Raw genomic sequence first — 14,163 nt, forward strand, 5'->3', positions numbered from 1 at the left:
GGAAGACCTAAATTATGGTGTAATGGTGACATGTCAATGGAGCCACGTCTCCCCGTCAAGTGGCACATGCTTTTCCCATATTATTGTCCCATCAATCAAACACCCCCAAAGTAAAAAAAAACACACAACCATAAAGCTTTTAACTTCAATTTTTCCTTCTTTTTCTCTTTTTACAGGAACTGCATCAATTTTTCCTTCTTTGTCTCATCCAATTCCTTCGATCAAAATCCAAACCTTTTCCATCAATTTCCCTACTTATGAAACAAACTGTTTGAAAAAGAAAAAAGATGAACCCTTTGCTTTGTTTTACAAGCATGGAATCCTAGCTCTTGTCAAGTTTCCTCCATGGAAATATTTTTAATTAGATATTTTAATTACATATTTTAATAAACATTCAATCTTTAAAGTAAAAAATAACAGTCATGAAACTGAGCAATTATCAACTGTGGTAGATTACCAATTTATTGTGGAATTACACCTACACAACAGCAATAATTTATTAAACAAATATATATTTTATTTTACTTTTTAAAAATCAAATTTAAAGCTGAAGGCTTAATACTGTAAATTTTATAAGCACCTACTGGAATTTGTAAATTAGACCAAGATATTTAATTTACATCCAGCACCAAAGACATATAAAATAGTTGGAATTTAGTTCTAATTTTAATTTCAAGTATGAGTACTTTTAACAGTAACAAATTTTGAATTTAGTTCTAAAATTACAATTTAACATCAAATATTGAATATACATTTCTAATTATAGTGTTTGTTTACTAAAATGCTTCTAATTTTCAAACAATGAAAAATATTGTTTGAACAAATCAGCAAACTACCCTAAAAACGAGCAGTAAGGAATGCACCAAAAATTCCAAAAAAATCGAATTAAAAGCAGTACCCTTCAGCGATCGAGCAGTAAGAAATGCAGGAAAAATTTTACATCCATTCAACTATTGATAAATGACCAAATCAGCAAACTTACCTAAGTACACAATTTTCAGTTCTCCTTCCTTCAACAGTTAGGCAAATGCAGACTCACTCCTGGAGAACAAGACATGATTATCGAACAGTGAAAGGAAAAAAGTAGAAGAAATAAAAAAGCTCGACAGGATCGCAACCAAACCCTAGACACGCAAAAATTCCCAAATTCCCCAAATTCCAAACCAAATTTGTAAGAATTGCTTCGTGACTGAACTAGGACCCTAAACCCCAAATTCCTAATTTACTCTAAACCTAAACCCTAAATAAAGATACACTGTTTCGAAAAAAGCTTACCTTTTAAACACAGATGACGCAGCTTTGATAGTATCCTCTGAAGCCTTCGTTTCCACAGAAAGATTTCTCCTCTCCATTTCTTCCGTCGTTTTTTCTCTTTCAATTTCACTGCTTTCGTTTCTCCCCCAATTTTGTTTTTGCAATGTAGAATTCTGGCCACTGAGATACACATAAATTGGCATAAGTTAAAACACGGTACAGAAACGACGACGTTTCGTCGAAATTTTAAGAAACATTTGCGGCGTTTTTGAAAACACGCCACTAAATTTTAAAGTTAAAATAGAAATGGCGCCGTTTTAGTAAACTGTAATGCACAATTCTGGCGTTTTCTCAATAAACACCACAAAAAATTAATAGAAACGGCGTTGTTGAATTAATATATATAAAAAAGGTTAGTATAAATGTGTGTACAGAGACGACGCCGTTTAGCAAAAAATTGAAGACACTTTCTCGGCGTTTATTGAAAAAACGCCGCTATAGCTTGTGTATTTGCGGCGTTTCTTAACAAGCGCCACAAATAATGAAGGTTTAACATCCGAAACAGCGCCGTTTTGCTCGGATTTATTGCACATTTCTGGCGCTTTCTTCTAAAGCGCCACTAAAAATTAATTTCCTTAAGTTATACGTCGACGTTTAGCCAATATATCAAGTCACTTTTCTGGCGTTTCAAACACAAACGCCACAAAAAACTAACATAAACGGCGCCGTTTACTTAATATAGAGAAAATGCTAATTTAAGCCAATATTTTAACTTACTTTTTAATTCCATTTACACTAATATTAATTAAATACATCAATTGGTTTAGATTAAATTTTTAAAATATATTTTAAAAATACTAATTAGTACTCTAAACCCAAAACCCTGGTCTGACCCCAAAATTCCTAAACCTTAAATCCCAAACCCTAAATCCATACAAGTGTCCACCAAGCATTGCTATCCCATTAACATATGTAAATTTAAATACAATTAATTAATCTGATTTTTATTCCAGCCAATTGATTTTTTTTTGCTATTTCTCTAAGAATTATTATTTTATCGTGCTTTAATGTGGTGTTTTATTAATTATTTCAGATTTGGTTGGTTAATATATAATTTTTATTTATGTTCAAAAATGTAAGAACATATTTAAAATATAAATTAAAGAAACTAAATAAGATCTAAACCCTAAGTCCTTAACTGTTAACTTCTAACCCCTAACCCTATAACTGTAACCCTAAATTCATATATACAAGTGTCCATCAAGCTTAATTTGTTATTCCATTTACATATGTAAAAGATCTAAACCTAATACCCTAACCCGACCCGCCTAAATCCCTGGCTAAACCATAAATCCCTAACTCCTAACCGGCCCATAACGTCTAACCCAGCTCCTAACACCTAAACATTAAATCTGATCAGCTATTACATATATATATATAGTACTCCTGATCAATTACAATAACCTTAAAATAGTAACCCCGGCCCTAAATATGACCTAGCTAAAATCTTAAATTAATAACCATATATATACATATATATTATACTGAACAGAGCACTAAAAATACTGAACCGAGATGGGATAAGATGGGGATATCCTTCTGGATATAGCTTATATCGATTTTGAATAACCAAATCTTCACACAATTTTAAAGATAGAAATTAATATTATATTTTTTACAATTATATAAGAAATTAATTAATATATAAATTACAAAACACTAGTTAATCTAAATTGTAAACCATAAACCCTAAATTAAATCATAAATCTTTAACACATATATTATCCGGAACCTTAAACCCCAACCTTTAAACCATAAACCATAGACCAAATACGATAAACTAAACATATATATTAACCTACATTATATAATGCATGGTTAAGACCAAAACTCTGCGTTTTGGTTAATACATTTTCCGGCGCTTATCAAAAAGCGCCGCTAATACAATGCTATAGCGGCGATTTCTCGTGAACGCCACTAATTCCAGTATACATCAAGACTTAAACGCTGCGTTTTTGTGAATATCTTTTGCGGCGCTTATAAAAAAGCGCCGCTAATAATCTACTTTAGCGGCGATATCCAAAAAGCGCCACTAATTCTAATATACCTCATGTAAAAACGCAGCGTTTTGGTGAGTATATTTTGCGGCGCTTCTGCACAAACGCCGCTAATACTATGATTTAGCGGCGTTTCTTTATATGCGCCACTAGTAACTGTATACATCGAGACAAAAACATTGCATTTTTGTTGTCAAATTTTGCGGTGCTTATACGAAAGCGCCGCTAATAGTATGCATTAGTGGCGTGTTCGCTCTGCGCCACTAATTCTAGTATACCTCAATACCAAACTCTGCGTTTTGGTTAAGAGGTTTTGCGGCGCTTACCACAACACGCCGCTAATATTATACTTTACCAGCGTTTTATATTAATCGCCACTAACTGTAACATACACCAAGACCAAAACGGTGCACTTTGGTTAGGATATTTTTGTGGCGTTTCCCCATAAGCGCCATAAATTGTAACATACCTCTAGGCCAAACTCTGCGTTTTGGTTAACATATATTGCGGCGCTTTTAGTAAGCGCCGCTAATACTTGCTTTAGCGGCGTGTTTTGTTAAAGCGCCACTAACGCTAATATACAGCGAGACAAAACGGTGCGTTTTTGTTTAGATTTTTGCGGCGCTTTGGCCATTACGCCGCTAATAATTGCTTTAGCGGCGATTTACTATAAACGCCACTAATTATTGTATACATTAAGACCAAAACGATACGTTTTGGTCTTCAGATCTTGCGGCGTGTGGCGATAAATGCCGCTAATGATGTTCTTTTACGGTGCTTCTCATGATGCGCCGCTAATTCCTGATATTTAGCGGCGGTTTATTTTTTACGCCGCTAATGCGAGATTATTAGCGGTGTTTGTAGTGCAAACGCCACAAAATATGCCGCTAAAAGCCTCATTTGGTGTAGTGAGATGGTAGTGACTTTTAAGATCAAATATTCCTAAGGGAAGGAGGCGGGTGGTGGAGCAAAACATACCAACTGTGAAGCAGTAGTGAATTTGGCAATATCCATCCTCGTCTCGCTCCATTGTCATCCGTTATAGTACCACAAAAGACCCAACAAACATCTATCCAAAATTTCACCTCTTATCCTTTTTACCATCCAATACGTAAACACAAATATCTCATTTGTACTCCTAATTAACATCTTTTGGTATGACCTATACTTTTTTTTATACCCATTTTATAATCTATAATTTTTTTTGATAAAATACAATATACCTTTAATTTGAAAATATTTGATCAAGAGCCTATACTTGGTTTATTAGGACAGGTAAAGGTGACTAAAATTATCCATCAGTTGGGTCGGGTTCTTGATAAAATTTTGGGTGCGTTTGATAGGTTTGGGTTGAAAAATGAGCCTAAAACTTTTTCCAGGCCCAACCCGGATAAAAATACTAAAACCCGAGTTCGGTCTCACTTGTATTAAATTAAAAAAATACCTCAAAAATACTAAAAATATTAAAATAAATATTTCCCAACAAATTGAAAATAAATTAAAAAAATATTTATGCTTAAATAACACTAACATAGGTGCAACTTAAGTAGCAAAATGAGCAATAAAATAAGAGATATATAATGTCCAAACAATAACAACGAAATAATAGTAACATAATAGTAAAATGACAATAAAAAGAACGAGAAAACAAGAAATCAACATTTTTTTTTTACAAATTCGGGCCAAATCGAACCAAAAAAACTTTACTTGAGGCTCAACTCATTTTTAACTTTTTATCTAAATCTATTTTTCGAACTTATATATTTTTCTAAACTCTCCCACTTTTCAGACTAATCTTCGGGCTCAACCATGTATACATATGTAAAGGTGACAAAACAAAGCATGGGAATGGAAACTAATCAAACTATTGTCAGCAATTCAATGTCTGCTCTTTTTTTTTTCTTTTCTTTTCAATTATTTTTCTCTCACTAACTACAACATTGATAGATTGATTGACAGCAAGCTTTTCAATTTCATTCTTTAAAACGGAACGGAAAAAGAAATAAAGCATCACAACGTACGGGGTTCCCCTCCTGACTGTACGTGGGGATCTGACATATAAATAAATATATCCGATAAGTGTTTATATTTTATATCAATTTAGTCCTTATTATTTTAGTTAAATTATCGAATTTGATCATTAAATCTTTAAGAATTACTATCTTTTAATGAAACCCGCATAACAATTTACATTAATTCATGCTACTTTTTTTAAATTTTGTATTTTTTTTAATGTTGTATAATTTGTAAATTATTTGTTAACGTGACATATAAGATAAATAATATCGTGTCAACATAAATTACACATAAATTTTCATGCAAACATCATTAAAAAATTAACGTTTTTATCAATATTTTCATATAAAAAAATAATTTGACTCTTTTTAAGACGTCTAATTTATAAAAGAAAAAGTAAAGGTTAAATGTTAAATTCTTCATTATACCATAAAATTTAAAAAAAGAGTGTTTTTTTATTAAATCTGAAATTATGGCAAAATTAAAATAATACTTACTAAAAGGGTTTTAACTTTTAAGCTAAAGTTACATAGGGGATTAAGTAATTTAGTTACTACAAATTTGTAGTTAAAATTAGAAAGGTTAAAATTCGCTTATAGTTCCTATACTTTTCGAAAATTAGGAATTTAGTCTCTTTGTATTTTTAGGAAATTTAACCCTCTATTTTTTAAATTTTAAAATTCAAGTCATACTGTTAACATTATTATTTTTTTAAAATTTATTATTGTGACATTTTGATAGCCACATAAATAAAAAATATTATAATTAACCTAAATTTAACAAAATAATAATAATAATATAAACAGTTTGACCCGAATTTTGAAATCTAACAAAAAAAAATTAAATTCTTGAAAATACAAACACTAAATTACTAATTAAAAAAAGAAGAAGGACTATAGGCAGATTTTAACCTATTAGAAAATAAGTGGGTTGGTTTCCCGCCAGCTGACACGACAGTGACACGCGTACAGAGCGCCAGAGTCACGTCTGATGTATACATACCCAAACACATAAGATAGTTTTATATTGAACACTAAATAATTACATAAATACAAAACTAATTATTGTAGGTAAAAACACCACATCCACCCTCTTCAAACAATTTAATTTATAATTAATTACAATTCCTTTCATTAAATGTACATATTTTTTATTAGTATAATATTAAATTTATTCTTCAAAATTTATATATTTTTTTAATTTAATAAAATTAGCCCGTAACATTTATATATTTTATCAGTTTGGTCCTAATTAAACAAATTTATCTCATACTATTTATACAAAATATATAAAAATTGATGGCTAAATTTATTATTATGTCAATCAAATTTATGTACAATTGACGAAAAATGTTAATGCCGTCAGCAGTGAAGCTAGAAAATTCTTTTAGGGGGAACCGAGCTTAAATTGTAATTTTTACGATAGTAAAAATGTAATTTCATCATTTTAATAGCCTATATCTTTTTAATTTTTAAATGATTAAATTGTTTTTTATTACCTTAAGGGTCAAAGTACAATTTTATCGATGTACAAATATTTCAAAATCTGGATGATATTTTTATATATAATATATTAGTGTAACAAAATAAGATATATAGATATAGATAATGATGGTTGATGATGGATATTGGTTATTGGATGGTATCACATGACAGATGACACTCACCATACCACCTGCTGACATTTGTGTGGAATATTTTTATGCAATTTTTTGGACTGTTTTGTTACGTCCCTATCTTTTCCCACCTACATTACCTCTTTAATTTTAATTCATAAGTAAAAAGGATCTCTTTGTCATTCAAAAATCATATAATATTCTCATGTCAATCCACCCTATAAAATCATTTTCTAAAATAAAATCTACCCAAAAAAATGAAAAACAATGGTTAAAATACGTTGTTAGTCCTTGTATTTTGACGAAAATTTGAGATTTTTTGCACTTTAAAAGTTAGAAATTAAGTCTTTTAACTGTTTTAATTTAAAAATCTGAGTCCAATCATTAAAATCATAAGTTATTTCTGTCAAATTTTGTTAATTTTGCATGTTGAGTAAATTGCCCTCATGCATGTGACATGTCATTGGGGTGTAATCAAGCCGAGTCAAGCCCAAATATTGCCAAGTTCAAGTTTGACTCAAAATTTGGAGCTCAATACTCATCTTGAGCTTGGTCGAACGTCTATTTTTAAACTTGAGCTAGACTCGATAATTAAGATTTGGATTAATAATATATATTAAGGGCAATGATGTAATTTAAAAATATATAAATTGAAAAGCTCGATAAGGTTTGTCAACCATTCAAGTCAATTATGGCGAAGCTCAAATTAGATTTGATCGATAGCTTGAGCTTGAGTTCAGCTCGATAATCACTGAATTGAATCCCATGTCTCAATTACATCCCTACTTATCATATGATTAAAGAAAAATACGGATTTTAAGTTAACAAATTTTAATAGAAACTATCAACAAAAATAATTATAACAATAAAAAATATAAATTAAAAAAAATAAGATTGAATTTTTAATTTTTTAAATATGTAAAAGTATATTTTTGAATAATCTCAATAGGTTCTGATCATATCTGCTTTGTTTTTTAACAATGCCTAGAACTATCCATAGTCCCTCATCAACTCATAAATAGGAGGTAATGCGCTTTAGCACACTCAAACCCACATCTTTCTGCATTGACAATAATACTCATACCAATCGAGCTAAGACTCAATTGTATTTCTAACTTAAAAAAAATAAAGCTTACCTAACATTTCTTGAATTCTTCAAGTCCCAAGGTTCCAAAGTCTACTCTTAAATAATAATATAATAAATCAAAAAAATTGTAGCCTTATAATATTATTTTGGTTTCATGCATGCACTTAGGATATGAGCAAACAAACCAAGAATAAAAAATTATATCTCCATAACTATTGCCTATTTTCAAATGCTAATTTGCTTGACAACAACGTGGTGTGATTTTTCATTAATATTCTTTACGTTTTATATAATTGCTTCTCAAATTTTGAAATGTATTCAAGATTAGTTCATGCACATATAGTCCATAAAAAGTAACAAAGTTCATGCATATATATCTCTTATAGTAGACCTAATAAATGATTAAAAAAAAACTTTAATCAACCGGTTGAGTTCTAGTTCAATTAGTATATATGGGTATTGTTGTCAATACAAGAGGATATAGATTCGAGTGCACTGAAGCGCATTATTCTCCTATTTATGAGTTAAGGAGAAGTTATGGGTAATTTTAGGCATTGTGTCAAAAAATAATAGATATGACCAGAACTTGTTATGAAATTATTCAAAAAATAAAATTTTAATCAATACATACTTACAAAAATTGGATTAATAGTTATTTATGGATTATTTGTGTGGAATATTTTTATACATTATAAACTTTCTAGGTTTGTCTTGATCCTAATCGAGCTGATATCAATATAATATCAACCACGACAATGGAGACTCAATCCAAGTGAAGGGAAAAGAGTGTACACGTAGACTTTAAGTTGTGAATTGACTGGAAAATTTAGAAGACAAATTTTACTGATAACTTTGAAAGTGCTATAACCTCTGAACATTTTCAACAATGAAAAATTCTTTTGATTTTTGTTTTTAGTTAGGCTTGGATTCAAGAGTTGTTTAGATTTGATTTTAGATGGATGCGGGTTGTTTCAAGTGTTATGTTGACTTACTTTTGAAACGGATTTGGACCTCCTTTCTTCAATTGAACTAGCTTTTCTTCAAAACGAGTATGGTGTTCGTCAAAGTTTCTTCAAGTTCTTTAATTTCTTTAGAGATTTCTGTAAAGGCCCTCTAAACTTCTTGAATTTGTGAATGTGTAAAATGGGTTGGAGGTACCTTCACATCTTCTTAACCCAAAATGACTGAGGAGAGGAAATGTTCCTTTTTTTTTAGGTACTCCTGGGAATAGATCCAGTGGAGACTAGGTAAGGCCTGTAGCTCAAAGGATTAGAGCACGTGGCTACAAACCACGGTGTCGGGGGTTCGAATCCCTCCTCGCCCACAACCAGCCCAAAAGAGAAGGACCTTTCCCTCTGGGGGTAGGAAAATCATGATTGAGATAGCGGACCCAAAGCTATGGAACTTGGGCGTGGGTTTTTTGTCGAAATGGAGTGGCCTTTTATTTATTATTTATCATATATTTAATTTTCTATTTTATATTTATATATAGTATTACCAGCAAAAACAAAACAAAATAAGTATATTTTTTTGTTTTATGCCCCGTGACCCTTTTTTATAGAATTTAATTTCTTTCTTTGAGTGTTCTACAATAATTTAATTTTTTATTATTATTTATTTTATATTAATTTAATTAATTAAAGATAAAATAATCATTTCATAATTTTTATTAATTATATCTTAATTAATTTAAATTAATTAGAGAAAAATAATTATGACGCAAATACAATATCATCGTTTTTATCATGGTAATCTCAACTTGATCAATGATAATTTCAGAATGACACGTGACGCTTTGTAATTGGTTTAAAATTTTCTTCATCTAGAAAAAAAAAAGAGAAAGATTTAATGCATTGGAAATGGTCAATGGTGGTCTTAACTTCGCTTGAAACTCTTCTTTTTTAGTATAATCATGAGAGTCTTCATTCGTTTTACGGTCTAAGACTAATCCTATTCAGGCATAGGGTAGTATTCAAGGAAAGCCCTCCCAACAAAATTGATCCAAATACATGAGAAAAAGTTCAGATCCACTTCTTCTAACCACTTGTCGGTGTCGTATAAAACTCTTTGAATAGAAAAAGAAAAGACATTATAGATCAACGTTACATATAACTGAACCAATAAGTATTAAGTGTAAAAGTAATATATATTGCACTTTTAAAGAGGATGCGGATTCGAACCTTATTGAGAAAAGAAACCATAAACTTCGAAAATGGACAATGAAATAAAAATAAAATATTAAAAAAATAATCTTACATGTAGCTGAGGGAGATGGGTTGCACTTGGGCACCTGTGGACATTTTATGTCCATAGCCGTAGGCATCAACTAATTAATTATACAGTGTAAAATCCAAGTACTAAGTTTTAAGCTGATCTGCTACCCAATGTTGAAGCAGCTGTCCCCCTTTTGGGTACCCATATCTCTCTTGTCAATCTTAGATAATAATATTATATATTAAACTCCCACTCCTTATTCCTTTAATATTAATTATGGTTTTAATTAGGTATATTTAACATAATTAGAGACGATGATGGGTCGGATTAGGTTGTAACAAAGTTTCAGGCTTGCTTGATAGATTTGGGCTAGGCTCAGTCTGAAAAATGAGTTTAAATTTTTGTTGAAGTTCGATCTAGATAAAAAGTTAAAACTTGATCCCGGCCCGGCCCACTTGTATTAAAATTTTTTATATAAAAATAAATTTAACAAATATAATCCATCAAATACATTAAAAACATTAAAATAAATGTCGCCCAACAAATTGAAAATAAATTAAAAAAATTATACATAAATAACACTAAGATAGGTGCAATTTAACAAATAAATGCCTCTAAAGTAGTAGTAAAATTAACAATAAAGCAAGAAGTATACAATATTCAAACGATAACAACAAAATAGTAGCAATATAATATTGAAATAATAACAAGACAGTGACAAAGTAACAATATTTTTTTTGCAAATCCGAGCTAGAAAAAGCTTACCACAGACAATGTCTAACGGATCTTTTTTTTCTAAACTTATTTTTCGAACCTATATTTTTATTTAAACTCTTTCACTTTTCGAGTATAAATATAATTTAACTCCTAATTATACGAATACAAATCATATGTCTTCATCTTTAAAAAGGTATCATACAATAAAATAGAAAAATAAAGAAGTGACACCAATTTTCAAGTCATTAAATAATTAACTATTATTGAAACCCATAAACATTGAACAAGGAATATTATTTGTGATTAGATGTGTTTATTCATTGAATAGCTTAATTAAAAAACACTTAAATAATGCCTAATCCTCAACCAGCTAACATTGGATGATTGCATTTTATCTTAATATTTTAAAAATAAATAAATTAGTCTTTATATGATAAATCAAGAAGTAAATTAATCATTCTGTTAAAAATTTCATCTATTTCTATTGTTAAAAATTGATACATTTACGTTAGTATGAGATACATGTGACATGCCGTATGTCACTGTCTAGTTATTCTGTTACCCACGCCAATTTTTAATAGAAATGATCGATTTGCTCTTTGATCTAATATATAGAGGTTAATTTGCTCATTTTTTAGAAGAGTTTGCAAAATGTAATCTGATTTTTAATACAAAAACCTCCATAAAATTTTTAGAAGAGTTGTTTTCCATGCATACATCCTCCAAAAGTACAAGAAATTATTATCTAATTGAGTTGAAGAAATTTTCATATTCAATTAGTATGTTAAAAGGATATAAATTTTAATGCGAACTTAGTTTTCTTTCGATAATAACCTCGAATATAAGAAGGTGTAATAAATACGTATTGGGTACAATGATAAGATATATTATATTCTCAGAGGTTTGAATATGGTTCAAACTTTGAAAAAAGAACATTATTGGTAAAAGCAACCACAAATCTAAGAAAAGATTAAACACATGTTCAAACTTTGAAAAAGACATTGTTGGGAGAAGCAAGCACAAACTCACGTCAGCGCATAATCCCTCCCCAACACCATAAATAGAAGAATAATATACTTCAGTGCACTCGAATACATGTTTTCCTGTATTGATAACAATACCTATGACAATTGAACTAAGACTCAATAAAAAAAAATAAACTAACTTTTGTTAATAATTATTATTTTTTTCTATTTTAATTTTTGTCTTTTTTTGTAACATTAGTTATTGATATTCCTCACAAAATGAATATATATGTTTTTTAATTTTTTAGATTTTATAAAATTTTAATTAATTAATTAATTATTATTGGATTAACAGTCGATCCGATCAGACTGGTTGAATCAAGAATCAGTGGTCTAACATGTTCAACGACTGGTCCTGTTATTAAAATACTGAATGTGACATTCTGAAATTATATCACATCATCACCTGAAGTTTTATATAACTTTTTTATTTTTATTTTTTTAGATGTTTATAAAATTTTATTTATTTATTGTTGGTTTAACGGTCGAACCGATTAAACTGATTGAATAAAAACCAATAGTTTGACATATCTGATTACCATAATATTATTTAGAAATTGATAACTTAAGTATATTATCATTAAATTTTTATATTTTTTAAATTTAGATATTACAATGAAATGATAAAAGTGGACTAAAACATTAGAAATAGTAATGTGAATCAGGTGGAAATTGGAATTAGGTAAGTAAATTGCTTATTTGGTTTCAGAAAATGGAAAGCACATGAAAACCTTTCTAGTAAGACACTTTTGCAGGTTAGGGAATTCATGGCCACACTCTCTTCCCTTCTCTTATCTTCTCTTCTCAGCTAAAACCCATAATTTTTATTCTCCAAAGCCCTTTGTTTTATATTATCTAAACTCGCTTCTTTTTTCAATTATTGTTCATGGTGGATCTGCTGAGTTAACTCGGTCTGCCATGTAAAATCTCCCCCACCCCCAATCAAATCCACAGAACAAGAAAGTCAAAAAAGAGGGCAGTGAAAAAATATGGATTTTGATGAACATGATGACCAAGAAGAAGAAATGGGTATGGCTGTTCCACCAGGCTACGATTCACTGGGTACCTTATCGGAAACTTGGTCGAAACCGGGACCTACCACCACCGGCGGTGGTGATGGCTTGGCGAGAAAAGTGGGGTCCACCACGGTAAGGTATCGAGAGTGTCTGAAGAACCACGCCGTGAGTATCGGCGGCCACGCGGTGGATGGTTGCTGCGAGTTCATAGCGGCGGGTGATGAAGGGACCGTCGAGGCCTTGAAATGCGCCGCCTGTAACTGCCATAGGAATTTTCATCGCAAGGAAACCGAGGGGGAAAGTAATGTTTATAGCTATAACCCTCACTACCACCACCACCAGCAGTACCCCCAATTCTCGCCCTACTATCGGGCACCACCACCAGCCGGATATCTCCACCTCACGCCACCTTCACAGTACAGGCCATTAGCGTTGCCGGCAGCGTCAGGTGGCGGCGGGGACAGTAGAGAAGAAGAAGACGTCTCGAATCCCAGTAGCAGTGGCGGTGGCGGAGGATCAAAGAAGAGATTCAGAACAAAATTCACAGCCGAACAAAAAGAAAAAATGCTTGATTTCGCTGGAAAACTGGGGTGGAGGATTCAAAAACATGATGAAGCTGCCATACAACAATTTTGTGAAGAAACTGGTGTTAAAAGGCATGTTCTTAAAGTCTGGATGCACAATAACAAGAACACCCTTGGTAAGAAACCCTAACAACCATTATGATTATTATAATGGGACAAAAAAATCATGATTAGGGTTTTTAATTTTTATATTTGTTGTGAATGAGCCATTGCTCAAAACTATAAAACATCTTCTCTAACACCTAGCTTTTGTTATTAATTAATCTCTCCCTTTGAGCTCAAAAACTGCAACATCTTAGCTTGGAATTTTATCAGGTCATTTTCCCTTCTTCCACCATTGAAATACTTACTTTGTTTCATCATCATGTGATGATCAATGAGTAAATTTCAAAAATGGAAATCAAAACGTGTTTGTCATGCAAAGCTGCAAAATATTTATTTGTTAACATCTGTCACCTTCTCCATTTTTTTCTCTCTTGTCTTCTGCATTAAATTTGTTTCCACTTACAAATCTCTAGGCTCTTCCTTGTATACCTCAAAATCACCTTATTCTTTTTTTGCCAAGTGATCAGCTTTAG

The 14,163-nt window shown here is 30.9% G+C and overlaps 1 protein-coding gene across 1 annotated transcript; it reads left to right on the top strand.

Moving 5' to 3' along the window:
* Nucleotides 1–12,643: 12,643 nt before the first annotated feature.
* On the top strand, nt 12,644–13,824 carry LOC121218214 (zinc-finger homeodomain protein 2). The gene has a single exon (XM_041095078.1). It carries the CDS (start codon nt 12,975–12,977, stop codon nt 13,713–13,715), a length of 741 nt encoding a protein of 246 aa, XP_040951012.1. The 5' UTR covers nt 12,644–12,974; the 3' UTR covers nt 13,716–13,824.
* The last annotated feature ends 339 nt before the right edge of the window (nt 13,825–14,163 follow it).

This window comes from Gossypium hirsutum, chromosome D06, assembly GCF_007990345.1.
Source record: "Gossypium hirsutum isolate 1008001.06 chromosome D06, Gossypium_hirsutum_v2.1, whole genome shotgun sequence".
NCBI lineage: Eukaryota > Viridiplantae > Streptophyta > Magnoliopsida > Malvales > Malvaceae > Gossypium > Gossypium hirsutum.

Excerpts from the sequence above, each read along its gene's own strand:
- LOC121218214 (XM_041095078.1), top strand. The coding sequence starts at position 12,975 with ATGGATTTTGATGAACATGATGACCAAGAAGAAGAAATGGGTATGGCT.